The sequence below is a fragment of the Mangifera indica genome, unplaced genomic scaffold (genome assembly GCF_011075055.1).
Source record: "Mangifera indica cultivar Alphonso unplaced genomic scaffold, CATAS_Mindica_2.1 Un_0040, whole genome shotgun sequence".
Lineage (NCBI taxonomy): Eukaryota > Viridiplantae > Streptophyta > Magnoliopsida > Sapindales > Anacardiaceae > Mangifera > Mangifera indica.
The window spans coordinates 166,608-188,108 of NW_025401132.1; the positions used below are offsets into that span (position 1 = coordinate 166,608).

The 21,501-nt window shown below is 32.4% G+C and overlaps 3 protein-coding genes across 3 annotated transcripts; 2 read left to right on the top strand and 1 right to left on the bottom strand.

The window, feature by feature from the left end:
• The first annotated feature begins 1,283 nt into the window (after positions 1-1,283).
• Positions 1,284-2,610, top strand: LOC123206533 (bidirectional sugar transporter SWEET5-like). The gene is made up of 6 exons (XM_044623762.1): positions 1,284-1,411; positions 1,521-1,557; positions 1,652-1,868; positions 1,959-2,120; positions 2,203-2,322; positions 2,401-2,610. Exons 1-6 carry the CDS (start codon positions 1,366-1,368, stop codon positions 2,533-2,535), a joined length of 717 nt encoding a protein of 238 aa, XP_044479697.1. The 5' UTR covers positions 1,284-1,365; the 3' UTR covers positions 2,536-2,610.
• Positions 2,611-6,206: 3,596 nt separating this feature from the next.
• On the top strand, positions 6,207-7,412 carry LOC123206523 (bidirectional sugar transporter SWEET5-like). Its single transcript, XM_044623753.1, has 6 exons — positions 6,207-6,252; positions 6,358-6,394; positions 6,489-6,705; positions 6,774-6,935; positions 7,018-7,137; positions 7,222-7,412. The coding sequence occupies exons 1-6, from the start codon at positions 6,207-6,209 to the stop codon at positions 7,354-7,356; spliced, it is 717 nt and encodes a 238-aa protein (XP_044479688.1). The 3' UTR covers positions 7,357-7,412.
• A 237-nt stretch (positions 7,413-7,649) lies between these two features.
• On the bottom strand, positions 7,650-11,026 carry LOC123206507 (serine/threonine-protein kinase STY13-like). The gene is made up of 6 exons (XM_044623737.1): positions 10,525-11,026; positions 9,759-9,880; positions 9,016-9,212; positions 8,705-8,879; positions 8,259-8,393; positions 7,650-8,118 (listed from the first exon to the last, which is right to left on the bottom strand). Exons 1-6 carry the CDS (start codon positions 10,814-10,816, stop codon positions 7,903-7,905), a joined length of 1,137 nt encoding a protein of 378 aa, XP_044479672.1. The 5' UTR covers positions 10,817-11,026; the 3' UTR covers positions 7,650-7,902.
• Between the last annotated feature and the right edge of the window lie 10,475 nt (positions 11,027-21,501).

Here is a 21,501-nt window from a genome sequence, read left to right on the forward strand (position 1 = left end):
TATGTTTGATATTAGAGTCGAATTGACATTCAACCATAGCTAAAAAGTTACGAAAATCAAATATGGATTCTAATTTAGTTTGCATAAAGTATATCCATGTTGAACATGAGTGGTCATCAATAATAGTGAGAAAATGTCGTGCATCAGAAAAGAATAAAAATTTATATGATCCCTAAACAACAAGGTGAATTAATTCAAAATAAATCGTATTAAAATTTTGTTTAGTTGAAAAAGACAGACGATAATATTTAGACAAACGACAAATGGTATAAGGACTTTTATTACAAAGGAAAATATGAGAATCCAACTTAAACAAATAAGATGAGACGGAAGGTGAGGGACGCCCTAATTGCCAATGCCAAAGATCAAATTGCCTTTAGTAGTGGAGTTGGCTGCAGCAATAGAAGGTTACACCCTTAAGTTGTAAAGTCAACTGCTCGCATTACCTATTCTAATCGTCTTCTTCAAAGGCAGGTCCTGTATAACACACTAATCATGATAAAAAGTTATCAAATATTGGCATTGTTTAATTAATTTACTAACTGATAATAAATTAAATTGGAAAGAGAGAACATCCAGAACATTTTCTAATTTAAGGTTTTGGGCAGGTTCACGAGTGTCAACATGAGTTATAGGGGCTGTTTGTCCACTTGGTAATATAATTAGAGTAGACTGAATTGAAATTCTTGAATCAGGTTCACGAGTGGGACCAGATTTTATGACCCATGAATCAGTAAAAAGATTTGATAGAAAACAAGAAAACGAACATGCAATATTTGCTAAATGAGTAACATTACCAAAAGGAATCAACAAGAAGTTGGTTTAAAACATAAATTTCGTCATCTACACTCGAGAGTGAACCTCCGGACCCAACTTCGATAACACTGAATTTTGCTTGCATAAAAAAAGATATTTCGAATAAGTGACTTCTAATTTTATAGTGTAGTATTCAACATAATAAAGTCATTAATTTTTTTTAAAAAATAATTAATGAAGCATAGTATGGTAAAAGAATTGTGGATTTATGCATGAAGTTTCGATATGTAAATGGGCGCAGAATTGAGTGATTACAAAAGAAAGCGTAAAAACTTGATAGCCATAATATTACGTATAAACTGAGACAAGGAAAATCGCCAAATGCGTGCAGCCACGTTTTTCAGCAATCGGTCTTCCGGTTTTTCGCTGTCCATTGTGTTCAAAACTGAATCCATAGCCATAAGCTTACACTGCCCTACCTCTACATATAACCAAGAAGCAAGAGCTTGAACATTGCCAATGCAGACTTCATTTCATTTTCAGTAATTGTTGATTACTTTTACCAGTTTTACACATTAATCGTCTTCTTTATCTTTTCTACTCGAAATTATGGCGATCGATAGAGGGACCCTTACAACCCTTGCAGGCATTTGCGGTTAGTCCTCCAGACCCTTGTAACTTTGCATGCATGCATGCATGTGAATATCGACTCATTGATATATCGTCTTTGATCTAATGGGTTTGATTTCTTGTAAATTTTTCAGGAAACATCATCTCTTTCGGCTTGTTTCTTTCCCCACTGTAAACTTTCTCCACTTTAAAGAGAAGTTAATTAATTGATATTTTGGTTCATTAAATTTGATTAATTAAATATGTTTATGAATTAATATTGCAGCCCAACACTGATCAGAATATGCAAGCAAAAAGCAGTTCATGCGTTCAAGCCTGATCCATACTTGGCTACCACTCTGAATTGCATCATGTGGTTGTTCTACGGGCTACCCCTTGTCACAAAAGACAACCTGTTGGTTATTACTATCAATTCTGCAGGTCTTATAATGGAGTTGGGCTATGTCACCATCTTCTTCATCTATTCTCCCTGGGCAAAGCGCGTAAGGAATTATATATTCATTCATTCGTATTATGATTTATAAATACACTATTTCTTTCAATTTACAATTAACAAATTTGTAAAATTTCAGAGGAGAATTACGTATGTTCTTATCTTTGAGGTCGTGTTCGCCGCCGTTGTGGTTTTCGTCACCTTGTTTTTCTTCCATTCTCTTAAAGATAGAGCCATGATAGTGGGCATTTTGTGCATCGTCTTCAATGTAATTATGTACACTTCTCCTCTAACAGTCATGGTAAGTCATTCAATCTTTCATCGCCGAATCTAATTATAATTTTTGTCCATTATTGTACTAACCGTGTTCCATTTTCTTGCAGAAAATGGTGATCAAGACAAAGAGCGTCAAGTACATGCCGTTTACTCTCTCATTAGCAAACTTTGTCAATGGCTGCATCTGGAGTCTTTATGCAATTCTTAAACGTGATACATATGTCTTGGTATGATAACATTCAAAAAGAAGAATTAAGTTGAAATCAGATATAATACTTTGTCTAACCCAATACTCGTCTTTGTAGATACCCAATGCTTTAGGAACATTATCTGGTGTAGTGCAGCTAGTGATGTACGCAGTTTACTATAAAACAACAAATTGGGACGAGGATGATGAAGAAGATATACCACAAGAAGTCCAACTCTCCAATAATGCTTGAATACCACTCCATTGGCAGCTTCCAGCTTTCTAAATTTTGGTAATAAATTTCTGTATTGAAGAGTAAAATGGACAATAATAAGAGCTGTAACATCCGGCTGTAGATTCCTACTTGAAAGCTTCCTTTTGTCTTCTTGTTTCAGCTGTAACAGAACCTTGAATGATTAAATTTTATTCAGAATCAAACAAATTTATGCCGCCTCCATCAGTTTTAGTAGTTGTTTTATCATAATTCTCAACCAGAAAATGGGTTAATCTTTTACAGTGATAAGAGCCTAGACTCATTAGAGATGGCAATTCAATTTGCAAAATTGGGTCTTTGACTTGCTCCCTTTGAATGGGGAGGAGATTCCACAATTAAAACAAGAACGAGAATAGGGATAGCTAAAATCCTTGTAGTAAGAGACGAGATAAGGATGAAGATAAATATATCTCTTATACATCTTCTCCCCTATATATTTCATAAACTTTTACATATTAAATTATCTACAAAAGTTTTGGATTATACATCTAATAAATATTCTATTATTTTTTTAGCAAGGATAAAAAGAAAAGTGTAGAGAATTTTCTCCATGATGATGGGAGGGAAAGGAAAGAGAAATTTCCCCCGTGGGAAGGGGATTAGGATTCTCCATTATCCCTATACTGGGGACGAGGAAAGGGATAGGTTTATCATATGGGGACTAAGATAGGGATTAAAGTATTCGACCCTTACCTGCTTCATTGTCATCTCTATACTTCATATAACATTGTCTAAAAAAAGCATGAAACTTAGACATCTTCATCATTTTTTATCTTTACAGGGTAGTCGAGTTCTATTCTTTTTTATTTTATATATAGTTGAATGTAGTTTCTGATTGGATCAATACAACAATGTTCACTCAAAAGTTGGATAAATCTATCAAATGTTGTTCCAGAAGAAATTTTAACCAACTATTTACAATCTCCAACATACTTCATTTGTTTTCATCACATTAGATATATTCTCCTTAGAAATGAACAGAAGTATAATCAACTATTTTGATTATCAATTCTACAATAAAAAATTTTGAGGAAAAAATTAAAAAATATATATTAAAAAAAACAAATTCACAGTACCATTTGTTGATAAATATGTCACCTCTAATTTTTCAACATATATTAAATACCCCCATACAATATTTGAAACCAAAATGTTAATTTCATATCTTGGTTAATATCCAAATGACCCTTATATTTTTTTCTAAAATTTCATTTTACTCCCTAATATATTATAAAATGTCAAAATGCACCATTTTTATAACATATATGAACTTGATACTTTTATAATATCATAAATGTCTTCTTGTTGTTTGTGTATTGTTTCATGTTGTGTCTAATTTTTAATACCCCTTATATTTATTTACAATTTTATTTGACCCCCTCAAATATTGTATTAGATCGATATGCTCCTATATTTTATCAAAATATCTCTATATATTTCTAACATTTCATTTAAAATTTTCTTACAATGTTTAATGTCAAAATGTCCATATTTTTTTAATATTTTATTTAACCTCTTATAATTATCAAACATTACAGTTATCCTTATATGTTGTCTTATATCGAAATATCTTTATATATTCTTAACATTTCATTTAAAACTTTCTTACAATGTTTAATATGAAAATATCTCTCATATTTTTCTAATATTTTATTTAACTCTCTATAATTATCTAACATTATGTTAACACCCTCATATATTGTCTTGTATCAAAATGTTTCTATATACTCCTAATATTTTATTTAAATCGTTCTTACAATGTTTAATATCAAAATGTCTCTATATTTTTTTAAGATTTCATTTAACCTCATATAATTACCTAAAATTTCATTTAACATCATCATATGTTGACTCGTATCAAAATGCACCTATGTATTCCTAACATTTCAATTAAAACCTTTTTACACTGTTTAATGTCATAATGTCCCCATATTTGTCTAAAAATTTCATTTAAGCTGTTATAATTATCTAACATTTCAATTAAAACCCTTTTTACATTGTTTAATGTCATAATGTCTCCATATTTGTCTAAAAATTTCATTTAAGCTGTTATAATTATCTAACATTTCAGTGAACACCTTCATAAATTGACTTGTATCAAAATAACTCTATATTTTTCTGATATTTCATTTAAAACCTTCATACATTGTTTAATATCAAAATGCTCTTATATTGTTTTAATATTTTGTTTAACTCCTAAATTATTATCAAATATCCAAATGCCCCTTTTATATAACATACAAACTAAATTTAACAAATAAAATTAAGTTTTGAGTTAAGATTTGTATAAATATTTTTATCTCACGGATTGACTTCTTTCGACTCAAATTCATAAATACAAATTTTTTTTTCTTCCGAATAAACCTATAATATCAAATATTGAGTAAAAATAAAAATGAGAGTGAGTGTTTGAATGATATGAGAAATGTATGTAAGTGAGGGTTTATATAGAAGTGGAGAAGGATAGTTTTGGTATTTTAAAAAAATTTGGGGCATTTTTGTTTAAAAATTTGAAACGTGAGCATTTTTACTTAGGAATAGGAAAAGAGGGCATTTTTGCTTAAAGGGGGGCAAAATGGGTATTTTTGCAAATGATAGAGAGGGTGAGTTAGTGATGTGAGTGTAGTTAAGTGAGTGAAAGTATTGAGTTGAGTTGTCAGTTTGTGCATTGTTAGTGAGTGGTGTAAGTTTTTGTGTAAGCGTGGCACCATACAAATTTATAATTGTTCAATATTAATTAAATTATCGTTTTATAATCATCATTCATGTTTAACAAATAATATCAGAGTAGACAGTTAGGGATTGAGATAGTGAAAATTTTGAAGGTCGTTAGGATCGTGATCGTAGAAACTCTGAAGGTGGTTAGAGACTGTAGCACACAGATCGAGTAATTAAGAGTCAAGTCACATTGAGACTCTATTGGTATATAGTGTGGGATTGTGAAGTTAATTAGTTGGAGACCAAGCAATTTATCATTTATCAGTTATATATATTTTTCTCTTATATATAAATGTTTTTGTTTTATAATGAAGAGAGAGATTAAGGTGAATATACTAATTTACATTATGATTTGTATTTATCAGAAAATTATCCACAGCAACTGGAATTCTGAATTGAGATATGGATAAAGTTTTACAGTCAATTAAAGATTTCAATAACACTGTAAAATTTGCTTACCTAAAAGGGATATTTAGAATAATAACTGACTTTTAATTTATACAGTGTATAGTATTTAACATAACAAAATCATTAATTTTTTTAAAATATTACTGAAGCACACTTAAGTTAGTAAAAGAATTGTGGATTTATGCATGGAGTTTTGATATGTGAAAGGGCGTAGAATTGAGTGAGTATAAGAGAAAGCGTAAAAACTTGATAGCCATAATATTTACATATAAACTGAGACAAACAAAATCGCCAAATGCGTGTAGCCAAGTCTTTAGCAAAGCACAAATAGCTATATAATTCAGCAATTTGTCTTCTGGTTTTTCGCAGTCCATTGTGTTCAAAACTGAATCCATAGCCATAATCTTTTGAAAAAGCGCAAGAGCTTGAACATTGTCAATACAGACTTCAATTTCAGTAATTGTTTATTGCCTCGTACCAGTACTACACATTAATCGTCTTCTTTTTCTTCTGTACTCGAAGTTATGGCAATCGACAGAGGGACCCTTACATACCTTGCAGGCATTTGCGGTTAGTCCTCCAGACCCTTGTAACTTTGCATGCATGCATGTGAATAAAGACTCGTTGATATATCGTCTTTGATCTAATGGGTTTGATTTCTTATAAATTTTTCAGGAAACATAATCTCTTTCGGCTTGTTTCTTTCCCCACTGTAAACTTTCTCCACTTTAAAGAGAAGTGAATCAATCGGTATTTTGGTTAATTAAATTTGATTAATTAAATATGTTTATGAATTAATATTGCAGCCCAACACTGATCAGAATATGCAAGCAAAAAGCAGTTCATGCGTTCAAGCCTGATCCATACTTGGCTACCACTCTGAATTGCATCATGTGGTTGTTCTACGGGCTACCCCTTGTCACAAAAGACAACCTGTTGGTTATTACTATCAATTCTGTAGGTCTTCTAATGGAGTTGGGCTATGTCACCATCTTCTTCATCTATTCTCCATGGGCAAAGCGCGTAAGGAATTATATATTCATTCATTCATTCATGTTATATGTACAATTAACAAATTTGTGTAATTTCAGAGGAGAATTACGTATGTTCTTATCTTTGAGGTGGTGTTCGCGGCCATTGTGGTTTTCGTCACCTTGTTTTTCTTCCATTCTCTTAAAGATAGAGCCATGATTGTGGGCACTGTCTGTATCGTCTTCAATGTAATTATGTACACTTCTCCTCTAACAGTCATGGTAAGTCATTCAATCTTTCATCGCCAAATCTGATTATAATTTTTGTCCATTTTTGTACTAACCGTGTTCCATTTTCTTGCAGAAAATGGTGATCAAGACAAAGAGCGTCAAGTACATGCCTTTTACTCTCTCATTAGCTAACTTTGTCAATGGCTGCATCTGGAGTCTTTACGCAATTCTTAAACGTGATACATATGTCTTGGTAAGATAACATCCAACAAGAGGAAGAAGTATTAAGTTGATATCAGATATAATACTTTGTCTAATCCAGCATTTGTCTTTGCAGATACCCAATGCTTTGGGAACATTATCTGGTGTAGTGCAGCTAGTGATGTATGCAGTTTACTATAAAACAACAAATTGGGACGAGGATGATGAAGAAGATACACCACAAGAAGTCCAACTGTCCAATAAAGCTTGAACAACACCCCATTGGCAGCTTCCAGCTTTCTAAATTTTGATAATAAAATTTCTGTATTCAAGAGTAAAATGGACAACAATAAGAGCTGTAACACCGGGTCTAGTTGTTTTGTCTAGTTGTTTCAGCTGGAACAGAACCTTGAATAATTAAATTTTATTCATTATCAAACAAGTTCATGCTGCCTCCATCAGTTTTAGCAGTTGTTTCATTATAACTCAACCAGAAAATGGGTTAATTTTTCAGAATATGAAACTTGAGTTATCAGGTTTAACTACCAATTAAAAGACGACAAATTCAGCTAATATAATCATCACAATAATGTTTATTCGTTAGCATATAAAAAGGGGTGATCTTACAGGAGGTAAGCAAGGCCATTCTACCACCACACTGGCAAGTCAAATAAATACACAAAATAGAAATGCTTTACACCATTCAGTGGATTCACCACTCTCCTCTTCCTACTTTTCATATGCTAATTCATTTTCCTTCATCGTGTATATATTTGGATCTCTTGGACATAAAAAACACCTCGACCCTACAACTGCTTCAAGGCCCTCGATACCTTCTAAAGCAGAGACAACCGAGACAACCTTGAGCCTGATCAACAGGGATCATACCGCCACCCTTTGATGTGTCAATGGCCTCCATCATTTTAACTACCTCATCCATCTCAGGCCGTTTATCAGGATTAGCATCCCAACATCGCTTCATTACATTTGCTAGAGAACTTGGACAACATCTTGGAATCTCTGGTCTCAAATTCTGTTTCAAGATTGATATAATTAGAATCAAGAAATTAATAATTTTTTTGGTGTAATTAGTTTTTTCAAAGAAGCCTGATTTTAAAGATAATTCATGTTGAATAAAGAAAAAAATAATTGGTGTACAAGAAGACATAATACCTGGCGAACCACAGCTGAGGTGACTTCTGCGAAACTGAGGTCAGGATATGGCATGTCACAACAATATATCTCCCATAAACAGATGCCAAAACTGTATACATCACATTTTCTGTTATATGGGTTGCCATTGAGAACCTGAAACCCACCCCTTAATTTAATGAGTCACTGATCACTTAGTGTTTCAATAATAATTTGTGCTTTTTTCATATTTAGTTCAAGTTCACCCACATTCAGCTTAGGTGATTGCCCATTAGAAATTGCCAATATAAAGGTGCATTCTAATATACAGACAGCTATTGTTTATCTTTCTGAAGAACCACAGAAAGAGAAGCAAGCACTCAAAATAAATTCTTATCATCCAAGATCCCATATAAGTTAACACAAAGTCATACAACAAATATAATATAAAATGATAGTAAAACAAACAATAAAAGTAGACTTGATACCTCAGGAGCCATGTACCCAAGAGTTCCAGTCTCTCCAGTCATATCATTAGGATTTGAAGCTTCGACACGAGCAACGCCAAAATCAGCAATTTTTACAGTACGGGTCTTGTCCAACAGCATGTTCTCCGTCTTTACATCTCTGTGAACAATCTTCTGTGAATGAAGGTAACTCAACCTACAAAATATAACAGATTCTGCGTCCTTAATTCCCTAAGAGACAAAATTTCAAGCCCATACATCACCCTTTCACAGAGAACAATGGTAGCAAAAGTTAAAAAAATGACAAACAGAATTGGGATAGAAGTAGATACCCCCTAGCAATATCAAGTGCTAGCTGCACAACCACTTTGAAAGCCAGTTTTCTTCTCCTGTTCTTTATGAGGTAAGATTTCAGAGCACCCCCAGGAAGATACTCAACAACAACACAACATACGCTACTCGGCAAGCTAATTTGACCATTTTCAGTTTGTATTTGTAGGTCTGATGAGCCCATTGTCGCCCCAATAAACTGGAATGAGTAAAAAAACTGCCGACTTTAACTCTTGTATCTCAGACAGTAACACTTGCACATGCAAAACATTTTCTTTGAGAATACAAACAACAAAAACAATCATAAGCCTTTTACATAAATCCAAACAGGTTTCTCATTCTTATCCCTTTAAATGATCAGCTATATGACATCTGAACAAAAGGGAAAGCCACCCCGACACTGCAAATCTTTTACAACTAACCTAAAAGAATAACAAGACCACACCACTGATGACAGCCTTGAATACTTTTTCTCAAATGCTCAGAATATGATATTATTGGCTTCAAGATGTAAACCTCTGGATGGAAGTGGGAATTAATCGAGATTAGTGTCATCAATACCCAAGGTGTTTTCAAAAATTGTGAATATTAACTTTTTTTTTCCTTTTTATTATCTTTGACCACAAAAGCTAGCCATGCAAATTCTCCTAAAGTTGTAAAGCTTTTTACAAGCCAATGTTATCCAGGTTCTATTTGGAAAAAGAAAATCCAAATAAAGAAATTTTTTTAAAAAGTAGAAACTGACCTTCGTAACATTAGGATGATCAAGTTTATGCCAGACAGCAACTTCTTGTGTAAAAGCTAACCTTAACGAGTTAATCTCAGCTTCTGTCCGATGGCCTTCCTCTCCCCAATCAAGCAACTTAACTGAAAAATATGAAAGTGATCAGGAAATTACTGTCAGTGAAACTAAAATAAATTACAAAAGTATTACTGCAATCAAAATAATAAAGAGGGACATACTGGAATTAAAAAAAAAAAAGAATAGATCTATCTTAGTTGGATTAAAATCTAAGAAACTGATAAAAATCATAATAATTGCTATTATTATTTCAGAATTGGCATTCCAGCTACCAGCTACCAGCTATCAGAATTGACATGATACAAACAGATGGGATCACATGACAGTTGAGAAGTCCAACACCATACTAGTTCAGACTGTAACCAGCAGACTTCAACTCAACCCCGTGCATGAGTCATGGATTTCATAAGATTCCATTACCATTCCAGTCACCAAAAACTCCATATTAGTCAACAATAACGAAACACAGAATTTTAATAAGAGGATCAACTATAAACAAAATCAAACAACCAAAATAATAAACAATTATGGACTCTGTATTAGTTGTTTAAATCAAAATATGCAAATTTAGTCATCAGAAAAGGGGGCAAATGGGCCTTTAAATCTAAGAAAAAAATTGAAATGTAACTAATAACAGTTAAAGACGAAATTTTGAGCTTAGCTAAAACATAAAATTGGAGATAGTAATGATGATTAAAAAGTGACTGACCAGCAACATCCTGACCATCGTAGATGCCACGGTGGACAGTGCCGAAGGTGCCCCGGGCAATGACACTCTTGATGATGAGTTTAGTAGGGTCGATCTCCCAGTCTTGTCTTTGTTGCTTCTTAAAAGAATTGGGCGTCGCTGTAGCACCTGCCGTAATCAAAATATTGTCATCAGAATTACTTCTCTTGGTCTTTTCCAGAGTCAATGCTCTATTCAAGTGTCTCTCGAGCTCATCTAAACTTTTGAGATCAATCTGATCTGCTCTCACGAACCCATCATTGTTTTCCTTCATAGTTTCGATTTTCCCGGCTGAAACTCTGTCGGCCTTCTTCTCCCCTACTTGGATTTAAGTCTTTCTGGTTGCCGTGTTGTTGTTAATGTTCCCTTGTAGCTCTGGTTATGTTTTTTCCACAAAGTTTGTTTGAGTGTTTCAAATGAGAGCATGTGGCACATGGCATTGCCTGAACACAGCGTGTGCTCCTGATCCACTCTCTTATCTCACTATTTCCCTTGCGTCTTCTTTTTCCTGTTTATTTATTATTCATCCCACTAGATTATATATCCTTCAAACCCTTGGAGTTAGAATATTTCTCATTAACCTCCCTGGAAATTTGCTTTTTTTTTCCTAACGGATATTAAACTTTTTGCCACAAAATGGTCCCCCCAATACAAATTCATCACACTTTTCACACACTAAATATTTATACCACAAAGTTGGTTGAATGTTTAAGCTATCCTTATCTTCAATCTTCTGAATACAAAGGAATGAGAGTCAGCCTTTTCATAACAAAAAAGGGATATATCATTCAAAGATCTTGTTGGAAAATAATCCAAATCTAAGTCAATGTTAATTCATATCTCTTATGTATTTTTCTGTTTAATAATTGAAAATCAAAACATGAATGTTAGACAAAGTTGGTGATTTATGTGAACTATAATTTAAGTTATTTTTTATGTTATGATTTCATGTTGTTATATTGTTATAATATAGTTGGAGTATTAATAGTAAAATTGCGAATAAATTGACGAAGATCCAAGTAAATTCTGGATTTAAAAAAATGAAGAACTAGTAGGCAAGGTTGCCAAACATAGGTGTTCTCGCCAACCCATTTTTCTAGACCCATGAATTCCCAATTAGTTATCCAAGGTTATTGTTTTATGTTTCATGTTTAGTTTAAGCAAAAGATGGAAAAAGTTACATTTAATGTTCGCTATAGAAAGCAATGGGTTTTAGGTGATGACAATGTGATTAGATTTGTCAGTAGGAATAAGAGATCGATCTGCATTGATATAAGTGTTAATGTCAAAAGATTTGTGGTGAAAATATGTTATCGTCTTAAAATCTATCGAAATCAGTCAAATATCTCGTATTTATCTCTATTGATGCATCAGTAAGTCCAATTGAGATTATAGACAATGATGATCTTGAGTATATGATGGTGGTAGTAAGAAGTTTACAAGAATCAACAAAATTCTATGTTACCAAGAGTCTTATTGAAGGATGAGACAATCAATAAGCCAAAAATGTTCATGAAAAAGAAAATGAGGATCATCCAATAAACAATTAGTATATCCACAAAGTTTCCAAGAGTATAGTGTGAATCATGGTAATGATGATAATAATTACGATGTGGATGAGGATTATGAAGTTGAAGGTAATGACCATGATGACCATGATGATGAATTATCGGAGTTTGATAACGATGACGACATGTATTGTGTACCAAGTCAACATGTTCAAAGAAGTCAAACCAATGTTGTAATGATGGGGCCAAGTGTAGGGCAAGACATTATGGCTCCATAGATATTACAGCATATACAAGTCATATTCATAATCTTAATTCGTTTCAGTGGATTTTTGAGCCCGTCATCAACGTTGAGAATGTAGGTATTAATAATTAAGAAACACCACTAGACAATTGTCGAAAATTAATGGGCTTTTATAATTCGAAGATAGAATTGAAAATATTATTTCAAACATATGCATTAGAGACAGATATTCAATGAAAAGTTAGTTACTCTAATAGAAAACCATATGAAATTTAATGTGTACATGAACAATGTCAATGGCAGGCACAAGCAACAAGGAAGGAGGATAAAGACTACTAGGTATTACCACGTATGAATGACATACACATTTGTCCACTAGATCAAATTTTGTCATACCATAAATAGGTTGGTGCAGAGTCATTGGGAAACATTCTTAAATCAATGTTTATGTTTATTGCATTTATCGTCAAAAGGAAATTATCTCTGACATGGCAAATAGGTACAAGATCAACATTTCATACACCGAAGCGTGGCGTGCTAAGACATATACACTAAATGCATTACAAAGATCTCTCGAGGAGTCTTTTATGCTTTTTCTTGAGTATTGTCACAATGTAGAGCTCAAAAACCTAGAAACAGTAACACATATTGATATTGATAGAGAAAAAGGTTTTAGTTTTTCTTCATGGCTTTAGGTTATTTGATAAGAGGGTTCTATCAATTCAATCACCCAATGTTTGCATTGACATTTCACATTTAAAGGCAAAGTATCTTAGGTCTCTTTTCAATTATGTTGCAAAAGACGACAATACTCAAATTTATCCACTAGCCTTTGTTATCAGGAACAAGGTAGGAATCGATACCTAGGCCTCGTTCCTGAGATACTTACATATGTGCATCAGTAGTGTTCTAAACTTGACCATTATTTCTAATAGGCATCATTCAATCATTATGTCGGTGACGAATGCAATGTCTTATACCCACCATGGTTTTTTTAAGTACCACATAAAAGGCAACATATGTACACAGTTCAAAAAAAACCAAGCATTTTGAAATATTATTTCGGAGAGTTGTTAAGGCATATTGCATTAGTGAGTTGCTAAGGCATATCACATCAGTGTCATAAATAGATTATGTCATGGTTTTTGTCGTTGATGATGGTCACAATGTTCATCTTCATCTAAAGCGTCATGTACACTCAAAATTCGAACGTCTCATGGAACCTGAAGGCCTTGTCTTAGTAATAGATTGCAAATTCCTAAAAAATTTACCAAATAAGTTATTACAATAGCATAAGATCAAAAAAAAATTATAAACACAATTATACCAAAGGTTGAAAAACAAGTTAGCGAGGTCAACAAGGAATGGTTATCGACCTTGCCAACTGTTCTTCCAAATAAAGCCCAAAACGTCAACTAAAGTCATGCTCAAGCATACTCTAACATATCAAAACCAATAAATCACATCTTATTCTCCTACCAAATCCAAAATCTAACAAAATTATGTAGAAATTTAGAAAAAAAATGTTGATTTGGCTTGGCGAGGTCGCCAACCTATTCTTTCCAGCACTATAGCAACGACAACATAAAACATGCTCCAACATCATAAAACATGCTCATCCAAATTAAAAGCAACAAAACAACAAGATTTCTCATACCCAACCCTTAAATCTAACAAAATAAGACTTCCATAAACAACAATTTATTCAACATGCCTTCAACGGGAAAAAAACTCATCTATCATGTTGCCATTGCGTTATCAGAGTTGTCTACCAATCTTGGATGTTGTGTCATCATCGATTGTGATCAGTGAAGGCTTTGACGCAATTTATTTCAACCAAACTTTGTTGTTGCTTCAAGCAAAGGGTCACAAGTGTTGTTTTCCAAATATTTGCCCACAAGAAAAGGGTCACAAGAGCAAGAATGGTTCACACGTCTTCAATTCAAGAAAGGGTATTTTGAGGTTTCTGTAGGTTTTGTGGCAGAAATGTTAAACATTTGGAATGTGTGGTATTTACGTATAGACAGTTACTTTTTATAGTAAAAATTTTAAAATTTTTTTTAATTTGGAATTTTGAATTAACGATAAACTAACACCAAATCATATGATAATATAATTTAAGTATTTTATTGGATATTTAGAATTAGATATACATAATTTTATTGATATTAAATATAGGGAAAATTAGTGAAATTAGAGTTTTCTTTTTTATTTATTCAATAAAATTATGTACACCAGATTTTAGTATATGCAAACTATTTTTTTAATAATATTATATATGCAAACAAATATATAATTTTATACATAAATAATAATATATTATCATACGATTAAAAAATTTTAAATTAAAAATAAAATAATATTTGATTACATAATAATATATCATTATTTATATATAAAATTATACATATTTTTTATATACATAGTTCTTTTTAAACTATTTTATTCATGTTATTATTACAATTCAACCTAGTGTGTCAAAAGGTTAAGATAAATACTTGCATATATATATATATATATATATATATATATATATATATATATATATATATATATATATATATATATATATATATATATATATATATATATATATATATATATATGTATGTATGTATGTTATAAAATTCTTTCCTTATAAAAAATAAGAATCTTCAATTAAGTTTCTATACATATTCAATTAGATAAAATTAAAAACAAGAAATCCATATTAACTTATATGTATATATAAGTATAATGTTTATTATTTACATAAAGTTAAGTTAGATAATTTTGTTTGTTGATTTTATTAAAAACTTTGAATCTACTCACCATGGAATATAAATGAATTATAGTTTTTATATTCTATATGAGAATAGAGTATTAGGGAGGTTAGTGATGTAGGTTTAATGACAGACCCAAAATTTGTGTGAAAGGGTTCACTTAAACAAAACTGATATATATATATATTGTAAAACTTAGTGAGTTATTATAAGTATATTACAATAATTTTATTATATTCTTTATGTTTTAAAATCATTATATGATACGTAAAGGCGTCAATTGGGTTAAACCAACTAAAAGCCGAGAAAAAAGCTTGACATGAAAGTTCAGCCCACTACTGTAGTGGTTTAGGCTTGTCTCATAGGTTGTTTAGGCATAAACTTAGACAGTAGACTTGTGAGCCACCCGGCATGTCCCGTTACTATTAACAATTAAAAAATATAATTTAAAAAAACTGTAATTAAAACACTTTTAATTATACTCATAGTAGAAAAAAATTTTCAATTGCCCTTGTAGTGACTAGAACTTGACTAACAAATACACAGGGGAAAACGTTAAAACTATGTATACATGTTTTGAGAATATAAAATAGTATACAAATAATATATTATTATATAATTAAGTGATTTTAAATTAAGGATAAAGTAACATTCAATCATATATGATAACACATCAATTATATACTTACTTTGTATACTCAAAATATGTATATTTAACATTGCTCCAAGAAAAAAAAACTTTATATTTTCTTGTAATCATCTTTTTAGCAAGACCTCCAATTACTAGTACTATATTAAAGTTTTTATCAAAGCATATCAACCAAAATGTTCTCAAATTGGGCATTGAAATCCAATTAAAGTAGTATGTAAAAAAAAACTATATGGATGAAATTCTAAAGATAATCAATTTATTCTCATTAAATGCATCCAAATAAGATTATTTTCTCAACATGAGTTATGTTTATTTAAAAACAGATTTTGACAAGGGAAATTAATTAAAATAAGCAAAAATCTATCCGTTTATACGTTTTTAGGTCAACCGTAGTACTTTTTACTTTTGTAAGCAAACCAATATTTTTATTCTAATAATACCCCCTTCTCATTTCACATAACTAATCTATTTACGTAGTTTTTATTGTATTTCACCATCATCTCCTCTCTCAACGCTCTTATTCTATCAACACTCTAATGACAACACATTTTATCTGTGCTCTCTCTGTCATTCATCATCATCATATATCAAATAAGTTTTTTTGCGTTTTCTTTATATAAATAGCAATCTGTATTCATAAAACTGTAAAGCTAATAACTTTTCTAGGGATAAAAAGTTAAAAACTGTAATCAGCACCTCTTGTGTGGTTTTCTTTTGCTTGAATCTTTTTATAAATATTTACATTTGTGCATTCAATAGTTTTGTTACCCAAATCTAAGTAAAATCGAAAATCGCAGTATATTTATGGTAAATTGCGTGGTTTGCATTTTGCATGTTTGCGTTTTGCGTTTTGCGTGATTTGCGTGTTACGTGTTTGCGTTTTGTGTTTTGTGTGGTTTGCGTGTTGTGTGTTTGCGTTTTACGTTTTGCGTGGTTTACATTTTGTGCAGTTTGCATGTTTGTGTTTGCGTTTTACGTTTTATGTTTTGCGTGATACGTTTTACGTTTTGCATGTTTGCATTTTGCATGGTTACTTATCTCTGTTATATCTTTTATGCAGAAAATATGGGTAAGCTAATATATTTCCTTAGATATGATGGACATTGGGTTAAAAGAGGTGATAATATGAAATACATTGGTGGAGTTCAAACATTTGTATCAGTTAGTAAAAAAATAAATTTTGATGGATTTGTGGAAGCAATGTGTTCTCATTTAGGCATTAATCAAAGTTGCAATATTGTAAAAATTTAGATGCAAAATTCGACCACCTATAGTGATTTACCGTATTTGTTGAAGGACGATTTTGATATACGGATTATGATGAGATTATCAAAGACACATAAAAGGGATATGTTCTTTCTTACAGTGTTTACAAGGCCTATAGAAGTCATAACTAATATACAACAACAACGAATTGAACCATAGCCAAGAGTTCAATCACTTGAATCTATGAATGATGCAATTAACTCCTTGAATAATATATATTGTGAGACACAATCAGAAAGTATGCCTGAAGGTGATGGGGTTAAGGTTAGGATACATGATGAAATAAGAAGGCAACAAGAACTTTTGTTGGGTATACCAGATAAAATTAATGAGATGGGTACTATTCCGACAGAAAACTTTCAATCGAACGAGGAAGAATATGGTGGTTATATGATTGAGATGATGAGGGTGATGATATTGGTGATGACGGAAGTAGTAGTGATAATGGTGGTGATGAGGAATGTGATGATGTTGGTGATGATAATGATGAAAACAATGGTGATAACGGGGGTGGTCATGAAGCAAGAATTGGTCCAAGTGGATTAGCTGAGGGAAGTTTATTTCATAACACTCCAACAATGCATGGCCAACCTATTCCTATTAACGTACAAGTTACAAATCCTTTTTTCGATGGTCCAGATCCTTATAGAGATATAGAAAATTAGGGTATTGCATTACATGCAGTTCCACCATAAGATGGGAGAATCAAAGTGAATGATCAATTTATATGTAAACAGGTGTTGATTGATACGATGTATAGAGATGCTTTGGAAAAAGGCTATCAAATCAAGGTAACTAGTTTAAACCAAAAAAGATGGGATATCAAATGTGCACACGCTCAATGTAAATGGAAGGCAAGGGGAGTTAAATTACAAAACACATATATTTTTGTATTACGGAAGTTGGAAACTCACACTTGCCCTCAGGATATCATAATACCTCATCACAGACAAGCAAGTAAACGGACACTTGGAAAAATATTACAATTTGTGTTTACCACTTCTAACCGAATCTACAGGCCGAAAGACATCATAACGAATGTTGCAAATAGGTACAAAATAGATATCTCCTATACTCAAGCTTGGCGTGCTAAGAATTGAGTGTTGAATGAGATTAAAGGTTCTCCCGAAGAGTCATTCAGATAATTACCTGTATATTGTTATAATTTGAAACGAAAAAACCTTGGCACAGTTACACACATTGACACTGATATGGATAATCAGTTTTGTTTTGTTTTTATGGCCTTAGGTTGCTCAATTAGAGCATTTCGAGAATATTGTCGTCCTGTCATTTGTATTGATGGATCTTTTTTAAAAGGACGATATTAGGGTACATTGTTTGTTATTATGGGTAAAGATGGAAACAACCAAATTTATCCTTTGGCATTTGGTGTGGGAGGAAAGAAGGAAACAATGACTTGGACCCATTTTCTAAAAGCATTACATGGGTGTATAGGTGATCTTTTAGATTTGGCCATCATTTCAAATAGACATCATGATATTATTCACTTCGTGCGAGAAGTGTTCCCAAATGCACACCATGGTTGGTGCAACCATCATATAAAGGGTAATATGCGAAACAAATATAAACAAACAAAGCATATAGTAGGTTATTTTGGCGAGCAGTGAAAGCTTATCAGATACTAGATTTTGAGGATGCAATGTGAATGATCAATGATGAAAATCCCTCGGCGGGTGCTTATTTACAAGGTATAGACTATAGACATTGGACCCGTGCTTATTTCCCAGATCTCTGATATAATATAATGATAACAAATATTGTTGAGTCATTTAATGTCTTAGCACAACACGCACGAAAATTACTGATTATAATTCTACTTGAGTTTTTGTGTTTCATCATGCAAAAATGGTTTCACTTCCGATGCACTACGATAGATTCATATGATTTTTCCTACTTTTGTGCACGATGTTGAAATGTATACTTATAATATAATTATAATCATGCAGAGGTTTCTACTAATCAACTCACTCCGTGGGCTGAGAAGAAAATAACAGGTCATATCCATAAATCAGCTAACGTGGTTGTCAAACCAATAACTATGCATCGATATAAAGTGCACGTTGTAGGCCAGTCGATCGCTATAGTGGATCTATGTGCGAAGGAGTGTAGTTGTAAGAAATTTCAATTGTCACATATTTCGTGTACACACGTTGTAGCCGTGGCCAGGTTTCAAAATTTTTTTTATTGTTATTAATGGGTAACCAAATACTATTTAACCGAATATTGGCAAGTAGTATATAGAAAGAGTGTTAAACCACTAGGAGATTCTTCTGAATGGTTACATTCGGAGAATCTTTCCATGGTCCAGCCACCTCCAATGTAGAGTCAACGTTCAGGTCGACCATCAGAACAAAGAAAGAGACCATCGCAGGGGGAAGAAATACATCAACCTGTTTGTAGTCAGTGTTGTAAGCGTAGTGTAACATCCCTCCCTAGAAATACTACCCATCAAAGGAGAAATGTTACGAATTAATATTCGGAGCGTCTATTTTTTTTTTCTTTTTTAAAAATACTTTAAAATAAATGTCTCATTAAAAGTGTTTAGAAAGTATTCCAAGAAAACTGAAAATCTAGAAACGAACAAAAGATATATATACTCATATGAAGACTCATCTGAAAGTATCTGAAAACAGGGAGTAATCATATGCAATTGTACCATAATCTCAAAAAGTCAAAAGTCGATAAGAACATGCTACTGTATGCATGTAATATAAACCAGAGATAACCTGTTCCAGCCGAATCTATCTACGCTGACCTGACCCTGCCTCACAACTACCTCGATCACCTGTACCTGCAATCAGGAAAAAAAAGGGAGTGAGTGATAAGAACACTCAGTAAGGGGAAAAAATTAAGTAAACTATCCTTTTTTCCTGTTCTAACTCACTTTTGGGACTCAACCTCACATCCTAACCTTTATAAGAGATTGAGGGGGTAATTTAGTTCACACTTTACTATTTAGGTCATACTTTGTCCCATCTGATGTCTATTTAATACTTTCTGGAAGCTAACTATAGGGATTTGGCACTTTTCTAAGCTCAAGCTCTTTTTCTTTTACTACACTATTTCTGAATCTGAATTGAACTCTACTGCGAGCGGACCCTATTGGGGGTCTATGTCCTACTATGGACGTGTCCTACTATGGACGTGTCCTACTACGGACGTGCTCTACTGTGGGCGGTGTAGTGTAAAGTGCCCCCTCATAGTTTATAGCATGCATGCGAGTCTTATATCTTACTAATCTTGCTTCCATCTAAATTTATTCATAATTCACCAAACATTACTCTTGGGACGACCCTTGAATCTTGAGTCTCAAACTTTTCTTGCTTTTCTTTCTTTTCTTTTTCTCTTCTTTTTTTTTTTTCCTTTCCTTTCCTTTCTTTTCCTTTCTTTTCTTTTCCTTTCCTTTCTTTTCTTTCTTTTCCTTTCCAAACTGTGAAATACTGTTCACACCCTGTTCATTTGACAGGGCGGCCTTCTTTTTCATATAATTTCACAGTCCAAATGGTTCCTAATTCATGCAAGCTATATATCGTTGAAACAAGGGTTCAAAGAGCTTTCTAACAAGTTATAATAGCACTCATAATTCATTCAATCAAGCAGTCAAGACAACAGATAAACTTAGTGGCAAAAACTGCCTCCTTTGTTTATTTGATAAAGCAGTCCTTGTGGTTCATGCAATATTTAACAATCCAAGTGATTCCCAATTCATACAAGCTATATATCACTGAAAATATAATTCAAAGAGCTTTCCAACAAGATATAATAGCACTCATAATTCCATAGATAAGGCAGTCAAAAGGTGAGATAAACTCAGTGACAAAACTGCCTCCTCTGTTTATTTAGTAAATCAGTCCTTTCGGTTCATACAAATCTTTAACAGTCCAAATGATCTCTAATTCATACAAGCTATATATTATTGAAAATAGGATTCAAAGGGCTTTCCAACAAGATATAATAGCACTCATAATTCATCAAATAAGGCAGCCAAAATATGGGACGAACTCAGTGGCAAAAACTGTAAATATTATGCAACTTTCTGCCATGAACAAAATCACATACATAGACATCCCAAATAGCAAAACAATATTCCTCAACATCAAAATCATCATTTCTAACATAGATCCAAGGAACCAAAAGCCTAAAACATGTCACATATCAAGGATGATATCCCTTACCTTGTTTCAAGTCAAATCTTTGCAAGTTGGCTTCCTCCTCTTTGTTTTGCTTCCTTTATCACCAAGACAACTTTAAATCAATACCAAAACACACCAACATATTCACATAACATGCATATAAACATAGATGAAAGGGAAAAGAAGGAGATCTTTGGTTACCAAAGCTTCTAAGGTGCTTATTCTTCTTTTTTCTTTTTATTTTATCTTCCAATATCTCTTCAATTTCTTCCTTTGGCTTCAAGAAAGCAAAGAAAAGGCATGAAGTGGCTACTAGAATATGGACGGAAATTGAAGTCTTATCTCTTTCTCTTTTTCTCTGTCTTTTTCCTTT